This window comes from Apium graveolens, chromosome 9 (assembly GCF_009905375.1).
Source record: "Apium graveolens cultivar Ventura chromosome 9, ASM990537v1, whole genome shotgun sequence".
NCBI classification, from domain to species: Eukaryota; Viridiplantae; Streptophyta; class Magnoliopsida; order Apiales; family Apiaceae; genus Apium; species Apium graveolens.
The window spans coordinates 25,183,515-25,204,786 of record NC_133655.1 but is presented as its reverse complement, the minus strand read 5'-3'; the positions used below and the strand labels follow the sequence as shown (position 1 = coordinate 25,204,786).

The following is a 21,272-nucleotide window of genomic DNA, read 5'->3' as shown; positions in this document are numbered from 1 at the left end:
CTGAATGATTAATATCGTTTGACAAACCGTATCTATTTATCACTGAATGATACCAAAAGAGTGTTTTTTTAATAATTTTGAAAAATGACAAATCAACTTAACGATGCTAATACAATTTAAAAATTATTCAATGAAAAAACATAACTATAAAATTTTCAAGAACTTTTCTTAAAGTTTCTGAGCAATTTGATCACGAAGATCATTCATATATTGTGTGGCTTGAGATCCCCACTGTGTGTCATTCATTGGTCCTTCTAAATCTTCTTCATCTCCTTCTCCATCACTATCCGACAAGGAAGCTTGATCACATCGATAAAATAATTCATCTTCTAGTTTTTTCTTTCTTATGAAATTGTGAACTGCAATACAAGCTATCACAATATCTCGCTGCGTAGAGAATGAATATGGAGCCATCTGTTTGAGGATTGGAAATCTTGCCTTTAACACACCATAAGCACGCTCGATAACATTTCTTAATTTTGCATGTGCATGGTTAAATTTTTCTTCTTTACTTAAAGCACGCTGACGACGAAAATCTGCTAACCAATATCTTGTATTACGATATGGGGTTAAATATCCACGAGTATTTGTATATGCCGCATCACAAAGATAATATTTATCTGTCATATGAAGTATAATATGATAGTTATATAATGTACAATGTACTTAAAATATTTCAGTTTTGACTTTAGTAAGAAGATAAGGAATTACATACTTGGTGGAGGAACTGGAAACCCGGAATACGGATCAAGTACAACTTCTGTTAATATTCTGGAATCATGTGCTACTCCCTCCCATCCAGCCCAAACAAATGTAAATATCATATTAAAATCACATACAGCTAAAACATTTTGATAACAATCACCTCTTCCTCGGCCTCTATATCGAGCTTGCTGGTCGGCTGGAATGATTGCATGAACAAGTGTACCATCAAGTGCTCCAATTTCCCCCTTATAACAAAGAAAATATACATGTTAAACGTGTCACTAAAAATTAATAAAGAATTAAACATTTAATTATTAAAAAATAACTCGAGAAACTTGAAAAATGAATCAATGCATACTGGAAATTTTTTTAGCAGCTCTCTTTGTCTCCTTGAAATATTTGAGTTTGATGTAGGCACTATAATTTCCTTTGCAAACTCCATCATTCCATTCAAAACCTCATGAAAATATTTATGTGCTGTTTGTGTAATCTTTATAAAGCGATCATTGTGGCTTATAACATGCAAGAACATAGCTATTTTTTCCTCTACTGTTGAATATCGACTACCTTGAACCCAACCACGTTCTTTAAAAAGGTTGCCAAGTTCAATGTAGGCAACACGAGAAAGGCGCATCATATCTTGACACTGGGTATTAGAACCATTTAACAACTCCGATGTATAAGCATATCCAGGCAAAATTAAATTATTATCTTTTATTCTTGGCACACTTCTCGAGCGTAAATTTCTCAGATAACAATACATAATCATCAAACACAAAAGCTGATCTTGGATTTCCATTGCTAGCCTAAATAATGAAAATGACACTATAAGTAAAGACTACATATCAAATTAACAAAAAATATAACTAAAAACACATTAAATCCAAGTTTCAAGAAACTACATGCATTACAACTAAGAAAAAGTTTCAAGATGCAAAAAAAACTACATCCACTACCGCTAAAAAATATCAAGTTTCAAGATGCAAATAAAACAATGACTTCAAAGAGATAAACTACGCATTAAATCCTAATTTACCCGACACCATTCTAACCCAATGTTCGTTTTCATTTTCTTCAAGAAGCATCCATTGTTCCCTGTACTTCGCACTCTCACAAAATATCCCAAGAGCCATTTGGTGGAGAGGATTTGTAGCTCCCCATCCTAGGCTATTCAGCTTCTCTTTGCACTCTTTAAGTGATGGTCCACTATTAGTTTGAACCATAAGTTTTAGTGCGCTAGTCATCTCTTTTTCAAATTATGTGGTTTCAGCAAGTTTTCGTGATGCTTTAATTTTTTTCTTTGGAGTTTCCTCAGGATCGAGATTTGGAGCATTTGAATTATTTAACGGATTTGATTGAATTTCTTCGATATCAGGAATCTCTTTTTCATCATTTATGTCAATTTTCCTGCTCCTTTTAGAGCTAGGTCCCCAACCACTAACTCCTGTGGCAACAGTTCCATCGTAAAGCTGGGTGCAAAGATCAGGATAACTCAAAGGGGTTGATTTCAAAGTTTCTACAAATTTATTATACAAAAATGTAGTATAAAGATTTTGTTCAAAATAAAATTACTTGAATTTAATTAAGTTTATTTTTGGAAGAATTACCTTACAAAGCTGATCCCATTCTTCTTCAGTAAAGTTGAATGAGTTAGTCACCGGGTTATAGTGATTTCCAGTCTTTGATTTGAGTTGACACCAAGCAACATATCTATTTTTTAAGTAATCATAACGATTTCTCATTTGTCTCGCATCAACTTCAAAGTCATGAGTTCTCTTTAGAATTTCTCCCACTTTTACCCATGAGTGTGGTTTTAGATTGCTACCTAACCTACCATTAGCAGTAACTTCCTCAATGCATGATTCAAGAAATGTTTTTGTTAACTGTTCGCCCCTCCAATATACTTTTCCTTTCTTTTATGTTTCATTGGGTTGATTTTGGCTTTTGTTTGATTGGTCCATACCTAAAAAGTAAAAAATAAAATAATATACTTGCACATGAAGCGTCTTAACAATTTATAGTTAAAATTATCGCACAATCAAACTTCCTATATATTGCACACAGAGAGGGAAGCATGACAGGCAGAAGTAACTGCTGCACACAGGGTATAAAGTAAAATATAGAGTACAAATAATGTTTGTAATTTCTATAGCCTCTTCTGTCATTAACATATATATAGTACAAATAACCCGAGGATCATGTCTGTTTTATCAACGTTAATGGTTTAATTGGGAAAAGGGGCAAGGGGGTGATTAAGGGGGTGATTACTGGTGGGTCAGCAGAAGAAGAAGGTGATGATGAGTTTGGAGATGGTGATGTTGCCATCAAAATCAGTAGTAGTGATAAGTTATACAGAAATCACAGACAAGTCCCCTGTAGTAACATTACCGAAAATTCACAAACTTACACTATAACTATCAATATATAATTACCATCATCAAGATTCATCAACAACAAAACTCTAAAACACTAATTCTAAACATGGCTCAAGGTTTACTAAAATTTTATTTCTTCTTTTTGTAATTTGTTTGCGTGATGATCAATTCAATCCATATATTACTATTGTTTTACCGCTTGTTACGATTGATTAATTATGTATCCAAATGCTTACATAAATTTATAGGAAAATACTTTTTTCCTTGATTTAACTATAAACACTGCTAGCCGAGATCATTGTGCACCAAGTGATGCCTTGTGCAATTTATGTTCTCATTTTTGTGTTACTAACATCTGGGCGGACAACCTGTTTATTGACTGTAGCTGTTTTACTGCTTAGTACACTTAGTCAGGCCAAGTTATCACCCAATATCTAATTTTCTAGTTTACCTGTAGATGTGCAATTAGGTTCATTTTTGGTTCTTTTACATAGGGCTCTTATAGGGGCTAAATATCTAGTATAACGACACAGGAATGTTCTCAAATGCTAGCATGAAGCTTTCTACTGCTGTTTTATTTCCATTCCTAATCACCTACAAGAAATTCAACCCATTCTCCAGTTTCACTCTAAACTCAAGATCATCGATCAAGATTTAACCTTTTTATCTTTTAGCTTAAAACCCAAATCAGCAAAATAATTTAAGCTAGTAAATTAATAATACAACACTAGTATCACAAATTTACGATATAATTACACTGCATAGTTGAAGGAACATACGAGTTCATTTAATACATAGAGGCAGTAAAAAGTGCTATAAGAATATATTGAGTTAAATATCACATACCGGCAATGAGTATCATATGCTGACCAATATGCTTGGTTTTCAACTTCACGATAACCCTGAAATCAACAGAAAACACACAATGTGCAACAAAGATAAAGTGAATCTTATGGAAATTTCAGAGTCGGTATTAAAGAAATATAAGAGTCTAGTTCTTAAAGACATATAAGAGTCTTATTGACAAAATATTGATTGCTTCTAAACTGCACCAGAGTTTGATATCTTAAAGAAAGACATAATGCTCATAGACATCTAACAGATTGCCTGATTTCCCCTTTTTTCTTTAAAGTTTAAATGGTTCTTTCCTATAAATAAGGCTAATTAATATTTTTTTGAAATACAGGCTGCCTGCAGGGTTGCTTTTTATCATACTGACTAATTTTGCAGCTTATAAAACCCGAGTATGTTGTAAGGAACAAATCACAAAAGGTCTTAAAAGAATATAATAACCAGCTGCTCAAATAATTGCTAAAGAGAAAATACCTAGGCATCCTACATCAAGTAAAAACATCTTATAAGAATGGGTTGGTTAAGAGAACCTAAGCAATTACCTTTTCTCTTGTTTGCAACCGAAATGTTGATAGCAGGGACACCACTCCAAAGTTCACAGCAAGGAAGTTCGTCTGATGCAAAATTTTGAGATCGCAAACATTGAAAAATTAGTTCCTATAAACAATCATATATCATATGATACAACAAACATAATAGTTTTGCTCACCTAAATTAATAAGAATAAGAACATACCTGTTGTTAGTTAGGGGAGGGAGCAGATAGCAGAACTTGTAAATTGTAATTGAATATATATATATATACAAGAGTAGCTGAAGAATTTGTATGGAAGATGGAGCCTAGAGAGTATAGATAACAGAAAAATTGCGCGACCTCCGAGTGGGATATGCAGGAGTGGCCACTGGATAATTATGGAAAATGGATTTTAGGAACGATTCAGGGAAGAGTTTGTATACGACTCGTCCAGTTGATTTGGGGTGTCGTCCAGATGATTTTGACTGGTCCAGCCCAATAAATATTTTTACCCAAATGGCCTGAACAACATAATGGTTCAGTTCAGCCCATTCAAATTCTATTCTGCTGTTAACAAATGGGCCCTTATTCGGGTTAACATAAATTTTTATTATTGATACATAAACTTTTTATCATTGATCCAGATTTAAACAAACTAAAATAAAATATTTTTTTTTAAAACAAAATAATTTTGAATATAATTAGTTAGATTTGTTCGGTATACCAAACTAAAGATAATTCGTTTACTATTACTGTGAGATAAAATTTATCTTTTAATTAAAATATATTTATCTTGTAACAGCCCCAAATCCGGGGTCAGGATTGGTTGTTACTAAATATCATTAAACAATATAAATCTGTATATTTTGTTACTAAATATCATTAAACAATATAAATCTGTATATTTATTTTTAATATACAGATTTATATTGTTTAATGATGTTTAGTAACACACCCCAGATTTGGGGATGTTACATATGTTTTGTAAAAACACCTATGAATTTCAGCAAAACTAAATCTTTCAATCAGTGGTATTTTTTTTTAAAAACTAAAATTTCACTAAATTATACACATGCATATTTAAAATAATTATCAAATCATATTATCAAAAATTTCTAATAAATAAATTTTAGAGCTTAAAATTTTCACCTCAAATTAAATTCAAAAATTATATAATATTAAAAACAATCCGTGATTTTAGGCTAGTATCTTATTACAATTACATGTCATAAATTGAATATTTAAGATCTTATCATTTGTATTTTAATATATTTAAATATTTTTTTCGTTTATATTAGAGTTTTAAAAAAAATCGATTTAAAATATAAGAAAACTAGTCTGAAATTAATAAAATTCTCTAAAAACTTAATCGTGAAAAAACAAATTGATCCCGAATAACTAAAAACTATATAAAGAATTTAATTTTTTTAGGGCTCTTGGGGCCCTATTCAACCAATTATTTGGCCAAGTTGAGCCGGCACCACCTTTGTTGGAGAATGGACAAGTATCTGTGAACACAGTGAGTGGTGAGCTTAACAAGAGCGCTATCATATATTTGTACGAGTATTTAAGCCCGCGGTGTGGGGCTTGAGACAATACATTAGTATTTATTTATAGAAATTATGAAGTTAACATTCAAAAATAAAATATCATTCCGCAAGTTGTTGTTTAAGTTATATAGAACAGTGCATTTTAAGTTTTTAACAAAGTGCTAAAATTGTGAAACTGATTCAGGTTTGCTTCTTTCATGCTATGACCAATCTTCTTACTGGAAATTAAGATCTGACATTCCATCAAGATGGTATGTTGAGGTCGATGCCTGACAATTAGAATAAGATATAATTGGTTATATTTGGTTAAGTATTAAAGTTGTTTCTTCAATTTGTAATGTAATAAGGAAGTTACCTGCATTGTTGAGTGCTGCATTGATTCGGATGGTTGGAGGTTAGTAACTGGAGGAATGTAGAAACCCTCACAAATGTTTGTTGCCAAGTAAACCTTATCTTCACCTGTGACATTTCCCTCTGTGATTCTCAGCTTTGCAGTGATGTCCTTTTCCAGATTCTTCAATGGTTTAGGATAGTTTCTGATATCCTTGTGCTGCAAATGTACATATATCTCTCATTTGAACGTCAACAAAGGAAAAAATTAAAAGAACTCTATTTCTTCTGAAAAAAGTGTTGTGCAAGACATGCCTGTACATAACAATACTAAGTCATATTGACTACCCTAACGACTAGTTGTATGATGATCTATATTTGTATTTTGTAATTGTATTCCTCGAGTCTGTAAAAATGTTAAGTAGATTAGAATGGAGGATTTTCTATGAACAACCTTCAAGCTAATGAATAAACTCTAGAAGAAGATCAATCCCTGATCATGCCTCAGAGAGAAGTGTAGCAACTTGAATTTGAATAATACTATTCTAGGAAAAATGTTCTAAGTCAGATATCGACAAGTCACAGATCAAGGGATATCGAGAAGTCTGCCGAGATGTCCAAAATAACTTGTAGAGAAGTCCCAAGAGATATCGACAAGTCAATATGCATGTAGGGATCTCAGATATCGACAAGTCAAAAAGTCTATATAGAGAATTAGAGATATCGACAAGTCATTTCTTCATGTGGAGTTTTAGAGATATCGACAAGTCAAATTTTCATGTAGAGAACTAGAGATGTTGACGAGTCAAAAAACCTATGTAGAGAACTGGAGATGTCGACAAGCTATTCTACATGTAGAGAACTAGAGATCTCGACAAGTCAAAGACACATATAGAGAACTCAAGATGTTGTGTAATATCCCGTAATTATTAGAATTAGTTTAATAATAGAATAAAAGAATAAAAGAATAAAAGAATTAAAATTAGACAAGGACTAGGATTTAAAATTGAATTAGATTTATGGGACTAGAATTTGGATCAGATTCTAATATGGATAACTTGTAGGTTAAGATATAGGGTTTTGTATCGTGATAAATACACTATATTCGTATTCCTCGTTTTTAATATCAAAATTCGTAGGTTTTTTTTCTCAAAAATCAACAGTCTTGTAAAATTCGTAGTAAATTCATCGTAAGTCGGAATTCAATGATTCTGGACTTTTCGAAAAGGTCTTTTCATTCTCTACAACTTTCATGTTTCGTGTTTTTCAAGAAAATATTGTTTAGAGGGTAAAAAGGCTAAATATATATATCTGGTCAGGTTTTAAGGTAAGCTTTCGATCGATTTTACTAGTGTTTTCAAAATTGGGTGTTATGTGTATATATTTGATTATCAAAACATGGGCTAAGTGATAATATATTTGAAACTATTATGTGTTATAGTATATGTATTGTTGTATATGTGTGGTGTCAAGACGATAATTTTGGATCTCTGATTTGTGTTATGGTTTGTGATTATATCGAATAAGAACTTAGGACCGTAGTCACCGGATTGTAGTGACAGTTTTCTGAAAATTTAGGACCGTTATTACCGGGTTGTAGTGGTCGTGGCATAAATTATGGATTTCAAATTATTATTGCTTATGTGCTATGTGTATCGTATGTATCGAATAAGAATAAGAAAGTGTATTAAAAGTATTTGTTTCGTATGTCGTTATCATACCATATATCGTATTTTGTTATATGTGTATATGTTACTTGGCCTACTAGTTGGATCGATTGTTTGCTTGCTGGGCTTCGTAGCTCATTACTTACAATTTCAAGTTTTGTATAAGATTCAAGTTGGATAGCATTGGAGTTCGAGGACTTAGAATTGGAATAGATTGACTTTTGGACTTCCGCTAGCTGTGCTTTTATGATAGTCAAATTTGTAATAGACTTTTTGATTAATAAATTGAGTTTTATTTTAGATTTTATCTAGATTTAATAGTCTGGAAGTGCGGGCTGTTACAGTTGATATCAGAGCAGGCTGTCTTTCAGAGTGTATTAGGTATGAGACTGGTACATTCCCTGGGATGCGTTCCTGTGGACCATAGTTTAAGTTTGACCTATAAGATATTAGGGAGTGTACACATATAGGATTGCTGTGAATTTAGGGACCAAATTTTTTTAAGGAGGGTAGTATGTAATATCCCGTAGTTATTAGAATTAGATTAATAATAGAATAAAAGAATAAAAGAATTAAAATTAGACAAGGACTAGGATTTAAAATTGAATTAGATTTATGGACCTAGAATTTGGATCAGAATCTAATATGGATAACTTGTAGGTTAAGATATAGGGTTTTGTATCGTGATAAATACACCATATTCGTATTCCTTGTTTTTAATATCAAAATTCGTAGGTTTTTTTCTCAAAAATCAACAGTCTTGTAAAATTCGTAGTAAATTTATCGTAAGTCAGAATTCAATGATTCTGGACTTTTCGAAAAGGTCTTTTCATTCTCTACAACTTTCATGTTTCGTGTTTTTCAAGAAAATATTGTTTAGAGGGTAAAAAGGCTAAATATATATATCTGTTCAGGTTTTAAGGTAAGCTTTCGATCGATTTTACTAGTGTTTTCAAAATTGTGTTTTATGTGTATATATTTGATTATCAAAACATGGGCTAAGTGATGATATATTTGAAACTATTATGTGTTATAGTATATGTATTGTTGTATATGTATGGTGTCAAGACGATAATTTTGGATCTCTGATTTGTGTCATGGTTTGTGATTATATCGAATAAGAACTTAGGACCGTAGTCACCGGATTGTAGTGACAGTTTTTTGAAAATTTAGGATCGTTATCACCGGGTTGTAGTGGTCGTTGCATAAATTATGGATTTCAAATTATTCTTGCTTATGTGCTATGTGTATCGTATGTATCGAATAAGAATAAGAAAGTGTATTGAAAGTATTTGTTTCGTATGTCGTTATCATATCATATATCGTATTTTGTTATATATGTATATGTTACTTGACCTACTAGTTGGATCGATTGTTTGCTTGCTGGGCTTCGTAGCTCATTACTTACAATTTCAAGTTTTGTATAAGATTCAAATTGGATAGCATTGGAGTTCGAGGACTTAGTATTGGAATAGATTGACTTTTGGACTTCCGCTAGCTGCGCTTTTGTGATAGTCAAATTTGTAATAGACTTTTTGATTAATAAATTGAGTTTTATTTTAGATTTTATCTAGATTTAATAGTCTTGAAGTGCGGGCTGTTATAGTTGATATCAGAGCAGGCTGTCTTTCGGAGTGTATTAGGTATGAGACTGGTACATTCCTTGGGATGCGTTCCTGTGGACCATAGTTTAAGTTTGACCTATAAGATATTAGAGAGTGTACACATATAGGATTGCTGTGAATTTAGGGACCAAATTTTTTTAAGGAGGGTAGTATGTAATATCCCGTAATTATTAGAATTAGATTAATAATAGAATAAAAGAATAAAAGAATAAAAGAATTAAAATTAGACAAGGACTTGGATTTAAAATTGAATTAGATTTATGGGCCTAAAATTTGGATCAGATTCTAATATGGATAAATTGTAGGTTAATATATAGGGTTTTGTATCGTTATATATACACCATATTCGTATTCCTCGTCAAAAATTAGCAGTCTTGTAAAATTCGTAATAAATTTATCGTAAGTCGGAATTCGATGATTATGGACTTTTCGGAAAGGTCTTTTCGTTCTCTACAATTTTCATGTTTCCTTTTTTTTCAATAAAATATTGTTTAGCGAGTCAAAAGGCTAAATTCATATCTGGTCAGGTTTTGAGGTAAGTTTTCGATCGATTTTACTAGTATTTTCAAAATTGTGTTTTATGTGTATATATTTGATTATCAAAACATGGGCTAAGTGATTATATATTTGAAACTATTATGTGTTATAGTATATGTATTGTTGTATATGTGTGGTGTTGAGACGATAATTTTGGATCTCTGATTTGTGCCATGGTTTGTGAAAATATCGAATAGGAACTTAGGACCATAGTCACCGGATTGTAGTGACAGTTTTCTAAAAATTTAGGACCTTTATCACCGGGTTGTAGTGGTCGTGGCATGGATTATGAATTTTGAATTATTGTTGCTTATGTGCTATGTGTATCGTATGTATCGAATAAGAATAAAAAAGTGTATCGAAAGTATTTGTTTCGTATGTCGTTATCATATCGTATATCGTATTTTGTTATATGCGTATATGTTGTTTGGCCTACTACTAGGATCGATTGTTTGCTTGCTGGGCTTTGTAGCTCATTACTTACAATTTCAGGTTTTGTATTAGATTCAAGTTGGATAGCATTGGGGTTCCAGGACTTAGTATTGGAATAGATTGAATTTTGGACTTCCGTTAGCTGCCCTTTTGTAATAGTCAAATTTGTAATAGACTTTTTGATTAATAAATTGAGTTTTATTTCAGATTTTGTTTGGATTTAATAGTCCGGGAGTGCAGGATGTTACATATGGATAAGTCATTATACTTATCGATATGTGACATGTCTACATAACAAAAGAGATCTCGACAAACTATCTCAAAATTCAGAATACAGACATGTTCAAGATTCAAGATTAGCAGGCAACAAATAATTCATTCACTGAATTGGAAAGACTATAAAAGTAGTTTGAAGAATACAAGATGAAGGGCCAAGATTCACTGGACAAAGGATGGTCACAGACCTACAAGATTCTGCACATATTTGCTAACACCAGAAATAAAAATAGACAAGATAGCTTCAGCAAATGTATTAGTACATTTTAGTGCAAGTTCTGTAAATCAGTGATGTTGATCTATAAAGCATGCATGGGTTCATAGTTTAGATATAATCAAACAGATCAAGAAAAATCTTGTATTCTCTCCCAAGATTTATAGCTGAGTTCTTATTTTCAAGAATACAGATTTGTAATAAAACAAATTTGATTAATATAATCAAGTGAGTTTTTGATATCTTGTTTTGTGTGCTTATAGTTAAACAATTTATCTATACAAGTTCATATATGCTTTGTTCAAATCAGCCAAATACCTTCAAAGTTAATTAAAATTCAAAGAAACACATTCACCCCTATGTTAAATTTCATTACACTTAATTTCTAACAAAAAGTAACCATGATAAACAATTCTCCGGCTCCTTTTTCGGTCATAATACGCACTTCCCTATCTTGCATGTGAATCTCCATTGGGCTGGTAACATCTGACACAACTACACTCAGTTTGAATTTGTAATGTGCAAGAAAGTATGAAATTAACAAGTAAGCCTAAATTTTGAGGTCTGTAATTTTATTTTCTTTATGCTTCACTGAAGTATGTAATGTCATGCCTCTTTTCTGGATGGGGAATCCTTCTCTTGCAGTTGAGACATAGGAATGGTTCTATCTCAGATATCAAAACATGTTTACATTCAGTACATATGAAAGACATCCATGGCTCTTCCTCGTCTACATAACTTATGTTTTTATGCAGAAATACATTAGCCTGCAAATGGGCAAACAGAAATTAAATATCGCTATATTGAACAAAATTTATTATGTAAAAAAATAGTTTAATATTATCTTACACCTCAATGTATTCAATAAGCAGAGTCTCGATCTCTTCAATATTTTGCAGCTCTGTTTTTTTCCTATTATGTTTTGCCGGTACTTTTTATTAAACTAAGGGGTTGTAATTTTTGCAAATTTGGAAAATAAAATAAATTTAGCATAATCTTTTGTGGGTTTTTCTCATGTAGTGAGAAATTACTTTATCACTTACATTTTCCTGATTTCTCTGACACTATGATGGTTATAGTTGAAGTAAAAGTTTGTAGCACCAACATTTGAAATTTCTAGTTCCTCTGAATGATGATGTGGTCGTTGTTACATTTTGTCATAAAAGAATGAGTAAGCAATATACATATAGTGAATTCTTACTATTCTAAGTCCTGCATCGACAACATGTTAAGATGACAATGATTGGGTCATCTTGGTGTTGCAATAGTTCTTAATAAAATCTAGCAGACTGATGTGACTCAACTTAAACCCTTTTTGTGTCGTTTGTAATGTAGAGTAAATAGGGTATCGATTTACGCCGAGGATCAAGGGCTCACCTCTCTTCTATTTTGCTTATATTATCACGAATAGATTTGGTTTTGTTTTGTCTAACAACTAAATTAACTAGTAAGCAAGGAAAATTTCGTTTGTAAAGAATTAAATAAACATGTTGTAAAGCATGTAGATCCACCCTAAACTCATGACACAATTCTGAAATTCGTCTGATATGTTCCAAAAGATACCTATAGAGAATCCGCCATGACCACATAGAAACAAGTTCTGCTACTCGTATAGCCCCATGACCACATAGAAAGGTTAACACGAATTACACACTTATACAACTAATCTCATGTCCACATAGAAAGATTAATTGACTTTACAGAGATAGCAATCACAAAACATAACTGAAGGACCACATACCATGGTTAATTCATGCATCTCTATAAGCATTGACGTATATACAGGCACACTCATGAACAATCTCAGAAAATCAAAATTGTTTAATTATCACAAAATTTAGGGTTTCAAAACAGCCATCCAACAATAATAAACTAGCCAATCATAATCACAGTAAAAGTGATAGGATACATGAGAAGATTAAGATACAATACACAGTGTAAAGTTAGAAGAATTATCCCTATGTTGTTGATATCAAATCTCCAAGCATAAATTCCTTCTCCTTCCCCTCTTAGCTTCTTTTCTTGCTGGCTATAGATACGTATATTCCATCTCAAATATTATAAACCTAATATATAAAGTATTTTTATTCTTTCGAGGAACAAACAAGAGTTTCCAAAATTGAATGGGATTCTAAAGTCAAAATTCGTAATTGACTTTTCCTTGCTGTTACTGAGCTGATACAACGGGATTTTGAAATCTATACCATTCTCAAATTAAAGAGAATCTCGTTATCTTTGCGTGGGCTGTTGAATCGCCCAAATCTGATAGGTAGAACTCAAGATACGGCCCAAACAATATATCTTGTGCAAACAATCCAACAAATCCGAATTTTCTACTGATTTAGCTCCAATCATTTTCAATTTAGAATTCCTTGCTTTCTACAATAAAATATTATAAACTAATTAATAAAGGTCCAATTTAATACAAAACATAATCAATATGGGAACAAATATCATCTAAAATATACACAAATATATATTTTATCAAATATCCCCACACATAGCATTTTGCACATCCTCGGGAAAATAAGATAAATAAATCTATAACTAACTAACTAATTCCACTTTCGTAGATGACACGATTGCATTGAGCATATGCAACAAGGCATTAAACCCCCAGGCAGCCCTAGTAGGACGAGTTGTGTCTCGTGAGGGTTTATAGAAGATATACCCACAAAATCTACCCAACCCATGCAATACAGTCGTCCTTAGGCAAGAGAGGACTACAATTACCTACATGAATGCAACTAAATTATTACAAATGCAAATGATCTCAAATATAATAGTGTACTCCAAGTCAGCAATACTCTCAGGATATGCAACAAGTTAAACACATCAAGCTCACACTAAAACATCACCACCTAGTACACACAAGTACATAGTACGCGTGTGTGCTTATATTAACAAAATGCTCTCTACTGAATCAAGAACAAAGGCATAAAAGCTTCAACATGACAAGTCATATGAGTTAATAGCTCCCAAGTTGATCACTAGAATAGATCTTAAACACTTCTTTACTTAGAACCAGCCATCATTTGAGTTAAGCAAGGGATTTCTATGTCTTATTCTATTTTTACAATACTAATAACGATATATATATAATTTTTTAATGCTCGGTCCAAGGTTAGGAAACTCCTCAGGGTAAGTGAATTACGACCACCATAAGACTTCACAAGCTAGGTCTAAGGCCGGGTGCCTTCTCAGGGTAAGTGAGTTACGATCACTCTCAGACTTCGCCAATCATATTATACACGCATATGTATTAAGTGGTTTATTTAACCATGCAATGGTCGAGATCCCTAAAGATTTATACACTAATACCCATATAACGAGTGTCAGGTCAGCAATCCCAAACCATAACAGGCTTTAGGTTACTAGGCACAAAGTCCCCTCAGACTTAATTACCCGAGTATTAATGAGCCCAACCTAGTCAATTATACCACTTTTTTTACGTGTACTTATTAATACTCATACATTTTTTTCTTTTTTATATTTTTTTTCTAGACATTTACATCCCACAGTTTTCCCCCAAACTTTAGCATTTATGTACTAAGCTCAAAAATGAATAGTCAAAATTCTAATTATCAACAAGGAGCTACCCCTCAAGAAACAAGAATATCTAAGTATCAGTTCAAGAGAATCATAAAATTGTGTAGTGAAAATAAGTTCTGCACTAGTGACACTACGCATTGTAACATCAAGTGATCATAGCAAGACTTAGTTAAAACAAGTTACACATAATATCATCATAGGCCACTGACTTGGACTACTACATGTTTGAGATCATGCAATATTATGAAATAATACAACTATATAATTTGATGCAAACTATATAAACTAATGTATGAAATATGCAACTATTTAGTCTAACATGGAAAGATTATCTAACTACTTTACAAGACTATTTTTTTTAATAATATTGAGAACATCTCCCCACACTTAAATGGTTCATTGTCCTCAATGAATAAAAATATATAATATAATATATAACTAATACAATCCTAAAAAAATATAAAAAATATATATAAAAAAATACAAATAAAAGTTAGAATACTCCCCTGGTGCATAAACACGAAGTGTCGATCCAAAAAAACATAAAGTCACGCTCGTGAGACTCAATATCAGCTCCTCTTCTATGTTTAGCTTTCAAAAAACATTTATGGGCATGAAAAATTTTTGATTTCCAGAAAAATTTCATGGGCATGAAAAATAATTCACGGGCATGAAAAATTTCTGATTTCCTATTAATAAGCTTCAACTAAGAATTCTTTCCTGAAAGACTTCAATTAAAATATCAAGGCATCTTGCGGGAGTAAAACTAAAAGAAATACAAAAAAAATGAAATAAAAAAATTACTAATCTTATCAAAATCATGGGTTGCCTCCCATGAAACGCCTTCATTTATTGTCCTTGGCTAGACAATATGTTATCCACTTTCAAGGTGGATACATCCAAGATATCAACTCCATATTTAGCATGTGGAGGTTGTCATGAAAATTGCATAGCTTGAAAACCATCCACAAGATTAGTATAATTTCAGTTGAGCTTGTGTAACTTGGTGAAAAATTACCAACCCAATCAGAAAATGGTACATGATACTTCAAGTGAATTGGTGAAGGTTGCCCCTCCAATTTATGTGAATCTTGTAAGAGAGGATCCAATGCTAATTCATTCACAACTTCCGAGCTACCCTTAAAAGCGAAGTCTTTATCAAGATTAAATTCGAGAATATATGGATGAGCTAGTTTCTCCACATAGCTTGTGAGTGGCACAAATCCTTGTTCCATTCCAACAAACTCATTTCCTAACAAATCTTTGCCATGATCTTCAAAAATTACATCTTCTAGCTCTTCTTTTACAACCTTAAGATCATCTTTTGTAACATTCTCTCTTGTGCTCTCCAAGAAACATATTTCTGCATCCATGTGGTCTTTATTCTTCACCTCATCCACTTTGATTTGTATAAACCTAGATGGAAAAAAGGAACATAATCGAAGCGACTATCAATACCAAATGGATAAGAAAGAGTAAGAGACTTATCTTTAACTTTTGTTGCAACCACTTCCTCATTATCATCATGCAGAACATCAGATTCTTCCATAGGCACATCAAGTATGACATTAACTTGTGAATTCAGACTTGTTTCACCTAATGGGTTGTTGGTTGTAATGATATTCACATACTCAAATTTTTGTTGTGGTTTCGTAGTTGCAAGAGTTGCTGAAAACTCACGCTTTTGATTCAATAGTTACTCATTAGCTGAATAGCTCAAACTAGTGGAAGCTCTAAGAGGGTTTGAGATTATTGCAGAACTTGAAGTACTAGTCAAACTCAAGGACCTGATTAGAAAGGAACCTGGTTATGAGAAATTCAAATAATCTTTGTAACTTAATATTTGATGTAACTGCAAGATGTATAAAATATACTTTGTAAATTTGTCAGTCTTACTGTATTTGATCTTAGCTTGGAGTTAGTCTTGTTATCAGGCATGAATTTGTGACAAGCAATCTTCTCACATATTGGGGGAGATTGTTGTGCAAGACATGCTTGTACATAACAAGAATAAGTCATATTGACAACCCTAAGGATAATTTGTATGATGATCAATATTTGTATTTTGTAATTATATTCCTCGAGTCTTTAAAAATGTTAAGTAGATTAGACTGGATGATTTTTTGTGAACAACCTTCAAGCTAAGGAATAAACTCTGAAAGAAGATCAATTCTTGATCATGCCTCAAAGAGAAGTGTAGCAGCTTGTATTTGAATAATACTGTTCTAGGAAAAATGTTCTAAGTCAGATATCGACAAGTCTCATACTGTATCAAGGGATATCGAGAAGTCTGTCGAGAAGTCAAAAAAGACTTGTAGAGAAGTCCCAAGAGATATCGACAAGTCAACATGCATGTAGAGATCTCGGATATTGACAAGTCAAAAAGTCTATATAGAGAATTAGAGATATCGACAAGTCATTTTTTCATGTAGAGTTTTAGAGATATCGACAAGTCAAATCTTCATGTAGAGAACTAGAGATGTCGACAAGTCAAAAAACCTATGTAGAGAACTAGAAATGTCGACAAGTTATTCTACATGTAGAGAACTGGAGACCTCGACAAGTCAAAGACACATGTAGAGAACTCAAGATATCGATGAGTCATTATACTTACCGATATGTTTCCACTCATTTGTACCTCTCTTCAATGAGCTTTGACATAGTTATATATTGTGTCTTTGCTCAAGATTGGTAGTTGGGAACAATTAATTGAGGTAACCTAATACATATGAATGTTCATTAGAGCTGTTCTGAAATGTTAGAAAGTGGCAAAATGATATGTCATAGGGTGGTTGTAGAAAACATTATGACAGCAAAAGCCATGTACGATTATTTGGCCAGAGCCGGCACCACCTTTGTTTGGAACTGAGTGGACAAGAATTAGTGAACACAGTGAGTGGTGAGCTTAACAGGAGCGCTATCATATTCATATATCCTTGCAGTATTGATGATATAAATAATGTGATAAATTAACCTTCCTGTTCCAAGAAATCTAATGGAGAAACAAGAAGCTAACAGCAAGCTGTTACAAGCAAGAAAAATGTATGGGAGGCTGCTACTGTTTCCACTACCAGCTCAAGGCCACATAAACCCGATGCTACAGCTTGCTAACATCCTTTACTCTAAAGGCTTTAATATTACAATCATACACACTTCCTTCAACTTTCCCAACAAATCAAATTACCCTCACTTCACTTTCGAAGCCATCCCTGAAGAAAGCCTTACTGGTTTCCCTACCAGGCAGGGAAGTGTCACCAAAATCGTACTTCTGAACAAGGTTTGCTTTGATCCATTTCGCGACTGCGTTAAAAGGCTCTTGTCAAATTCTTCTGCAGACGATCGTATTTTCTGCTTGATAACAGATGCTTTATTGTACTTCACCAAAGATGTGGCTGACTTGCTAAAGCTCCCGCGAATTGTTTTAAGAACAAGTAGTCTCTCTGCATTTCATGTTTATTATCTCTACCCAATCCTGCTTCAGAAAGGCTATCTCTCAGTAAAAGGTGCTTACTAGTTCTCCATTTATAAGTTGTAAATTTGTCAGGACAGTTTTAGAACTAATCCTGACTTAAAATACTTAATTGTCTCTTTCACCATAATCATAATTATACAGATATTTAAAAGCAAAGAAACTGGAAAGGTATTCACGTAAGGATGATAATACCTTATCTATCAATATAAATCGACCACCTATCTAAAAATCGATAATGCATTATCCATCAATATAAACCAACCAACCTAGTTATGCTTAAAGAATGTTGTGGAACAACTTTCATGAAATTCAGGAGGTCGCAAAATTATAAATGCATGAAAGTGGAAACAGAAGTTGCCTGATTGGGATTAGCATGTTATTTATTCAATAATCAATCTACCTAACTTTGTTTTACAGATTCCAATTCAGAAGCACCAGTATCAGAGGCTGAACCACTAAAAGTAAAAGATATTCCACAGACCTATCAGATTGAGGGAGAAGATCTGGGCATGATGATTGCAGAAATGATGACCGGAACCAAAGCAGCTTCAGCAATCTTATGGAACACCTTTGAAGAACTAGAACAATCTGTATTACCTACTATTCAGCAAAATTTTCCCATTCCCAGTTTCACAATTGGTCCATTCCACAAATACTTTACGGCCTCAGCAAGTAGCTTACTAGAACAAGACAAGACTGCAATTTCTTGGTTAGACATGCAAGCACCACTCTCTGTCTTGTATGTTAGTTTTGGGAGCCTTGCAGCTATTGATAAGACTGAATTCTTTGAAATGGCTTGGGCCTTAGCCAATAGTAAGCAGAAATTCTTGTGGGTGGTTAGACCTGGAGTCATTCGTGGCTCGGAGTGGCTCGAGCCCTTTCCAGATGGGCTCCAAGAGGCGGTGAGTGAAAGGGGTCATATTGTTAAATGGGCTCCTCAACAAGAAGTGTTGGCTCATCCTGCAACAGCATGTTTTTGGAGTCATTGTGGATGGAATTCGACGTTGGAGAGTATTTGTGAAGGAGTTCCAATAATTTGTTCACCTTCGTTTGGAGATCAGCCAACAAATGCAAGGTATGTAGAGGCTGTTTGGAAAGTGGGATTAGTATTGGAGAATGGTATAAAGAGAGAGGAGATAGAAAGGGCAATCAGGAGGGTGATGATTGATCAAGAAGGGAAAGAAATGAGAATGAGAATGTCTTGTCTAAAGAAAAAGGTGAACCTTTGTTTAATGGAAGGTGGATCTTCATACAAATCATTAGAAGGCCTGGTGAATTTCATCTTGTCTCTCTAAGATTGTCTTCACTTTTCTGATGAAGAAGTTGCTTAGTTAATGTTCTAGCCTCAAACACGTTTGCTTTCTAATAAATTATTACTAATATCAATAATAATGATTACATAAGCATGCTTAGATTGAAATATGGATTGACATACATAATTTAAGATAGCAAAGACATTTTTTACTATTGCTTGACAGTTGACACAAGTCTACCAACACAATTGCCTAACCTGCAAAGGACTCCTAAGTTCACTCTGTTCAGACAAACATGAACTACATACAAATCGATTATATTCTGTTCCTATTTCATGTTCAAGAAAAATAAAAGGCAGAGTAACGTAGCACCTCATAACAAATGTGAAATATTTCTAGTACAAGATATTAACAAGTTTTCATATAGAAAACGTTCTAGCACATCACAAAAGTTTGCTTCAGCATTGCTTTCACCTGCAACAGCATCACCACACTTGTTTTAATGTGCATATTTTTTAATAAATAACCTCCTTAAATGAAGTTGCTTAAAAGCGCTTACAGTTTTGTTAAAAAAAAAGAAGAAGAAAGAACCGCTTACAGTAGCCCATCCCCAATGAAGCAAGCAGTAGGGGCAATACAGGTGCCCAAAGTTTGAAGGCTCTCTGAACCTTTTCACCTTTTCTCCGTCACCTACAAAATTATCGACCACGTGCTCTTCTGGAAGCCTCATGTCGACAGTATCGCCATAGGTGTTTTTATGTGTATATTGAGAATCAATTAACGCTTTGGTTGGAGTTGCTGACGGCTCTTTTAAAACCAAATTTTGAGCTACAAGGGGAACATGTGGCACCACTTGAGGAATCAAATCATCCTAAAAAGGATTTAGAGGCCAGATGAAATATACCATTACCAACATTCAATTATAAAATTGTATAACAATTTCCAACTTCAAGATTTATCTTAAATGAGAGACAATTTTAACAAACTTAAATACACAATTAAAATGGTCAAGGCAAGCAAAACGACTATTAATAGGTATTATCAGGTCCACCATTTGATGCCCTCGTTCAACTATCATAAGAAAACCAGTTATGTGATAGAATTATACAGAGTTTACCATAAAATGCTACATGAACCAAAACTTCTTAAAGACACTGACAAATAATATTACAGCGAGTTATTGAGGGGTAGAGTATGTGATTAAATACCAGAGACAATGATTTGACAGTGGTGGCAAGTGGAGATCCACTTAATAAGTATTGGCTGACGGTGTTAGATAAACTTGATTCTTCGCAGCCATATGGTAGTTTCAAATACTTCAAGTTATTGAATGGACAGCGCAAATGTAGAAGAATGTTTGTGAAAAACAAGATAATGTTTATGCAAAGATAGCTGTGTAGATGAGGTTCAAAACTAGAGAATGCAACCAAAAACAAAACTGATAACAATCTGGTTTTTCATTCTGAGGACCACCCCTCTATCACTTGTCCTTATATCTGATACAACTCAGCAATGTAACAAACTTAATAGGAAAATACTAAACTGCCCTTTAAGGCTTAACATTATTGTGCATGACTATTGTTGGACACATACCATGCCCAGTCAGCATAAGATTAACTAGAAAACAGAAATAACGAGTGCTGGTCATCTTGCAGTGCATTGTGGCCAGCTTTATTCAAGCAGCTGCAATTCATAACTTCATTACTCCCCCTCAAGTGGAGTGGAGGTAGTTGTCGAGGCTCCAATCTTGCGAATAAGTGAATTGTGCTGCTTCACTGAGAGGGGCTTTGTGAGAACGTCAGCAAGCTGTGAATGTGATGGAACATGAGTAGTGGTGATGGCTCCTTCAAGGATCTTGTCTCTTATGAAGTGGCAGTCGATCTCAATGTGCTTCGTGCGCTCATGAAGCACTGGATTGG

General features: G+C 33.3%; 2 protein-coding genes and 1 long non-coding RNA gene across 3 annotated transcripts; 1 reads left to right on the top strand and 2 right to left on the bottom strand.

Annotated features, from left to right (window-relative positions):
• Window positions 1–95: 95 nt before the first annotated feature.
• On the bottom strand, window positions 96–16,001 carry LOC141685143 (uncharacterized). Its single transcript, XM_074490264.1, has 7 exons — window positions 15,651–16,001; window positions 6,351–6,545; window positions 4,475–4,546; window positions 3,927–3,982; window positions 1,064–1,511; window positions 716–950; window positions 96–620 (listed from the first exon to the last, which is right to left on the bottom strand). The coding sequence occupies exons 1-7, from the start codon at window positions 15,999–16,001 to the stop codon at window positions 169–171; spliced, it is 1,809 nt and encodes a 602-aa protein (XP_074346365.1). The 3' UTR covers window positions 96–168.
• Window positions 16,002–17,434: 1,433 nt separating this feature from the next.
• Window positions 17,435–19,567, top strand: LOC141686676 (UDP-glycosyltransferase 76B1-like). The gene is made up of 2 exons (XM_074491722.1): window positions 17,435–18,131; window positions 18,518–19,567. The coding sequence occupies exons 1-2, from the start codon at window positions 17,624–17,626 to the stop codon at window positions 19,393–19,395; spliced, it is 1,386 nt and encodes a 461-aa protein (XP_074347823.1). The 5' UTR covers window positions 17,435–17,623; the 3' UTR covers window positions 19,396–19,567.
• On the bottom strand, window positions 19,537–20,815 carry LOC141686677 (uncharacterized). The gene is made up of 3 exons (XR_012560770.1): window positions 20,562–20,815; window positions 19,952–20,224; window positions 19,537–19,827 (listed from the first exon to the last, which is right to left on the bottom strand). It is a non-coding gene; the product is annotated as an uncharacterized LOC141686677 (long non-coding RNA).
• Window positions 20,816–21,272: the final 457 nt, after the last annotated feature.

Excerpts from the sequence above, each read along its gene's own strand:
- LOC141685143 (XM_074490264.1), bottom strand. The coding sequence starts at position 16,001 with ATGGATGCAGAAATATGTTTCTTGGAGAGCACAAGAGAGAATGTTACA. Across the intron at positions 951-1,063 it reads AGCTGCTAAAAAAATTTCCA|GGGGAAATTGGAGCACTTGA; the intron begins GTATGCATTGAT and ends CTTTGTTATAAG. Across the intron at positions 621-715 it reads GTTTCCAGTTCCTCCACCAA|ATAAATATTATCTTTGTGAT; the intron begins GTATGTAATTCC and ends TTCATATGACAG.
- LOC141686676 (XM_074491722.1), top strand. The coding sequence starts at position 17,624 with ATGGAGAAACAAGAAGCTAACAGCAAGCTGTTACAAGCAAGAAAAATG. Across the intron at positions 18,132-18,517 it reads AGGCTATCTCTCAGTAAAAG|ATTCCAATTCAGAAGCACCA; the intron begins GTGCTTACTAGT and ends TTTGTTTTACAG.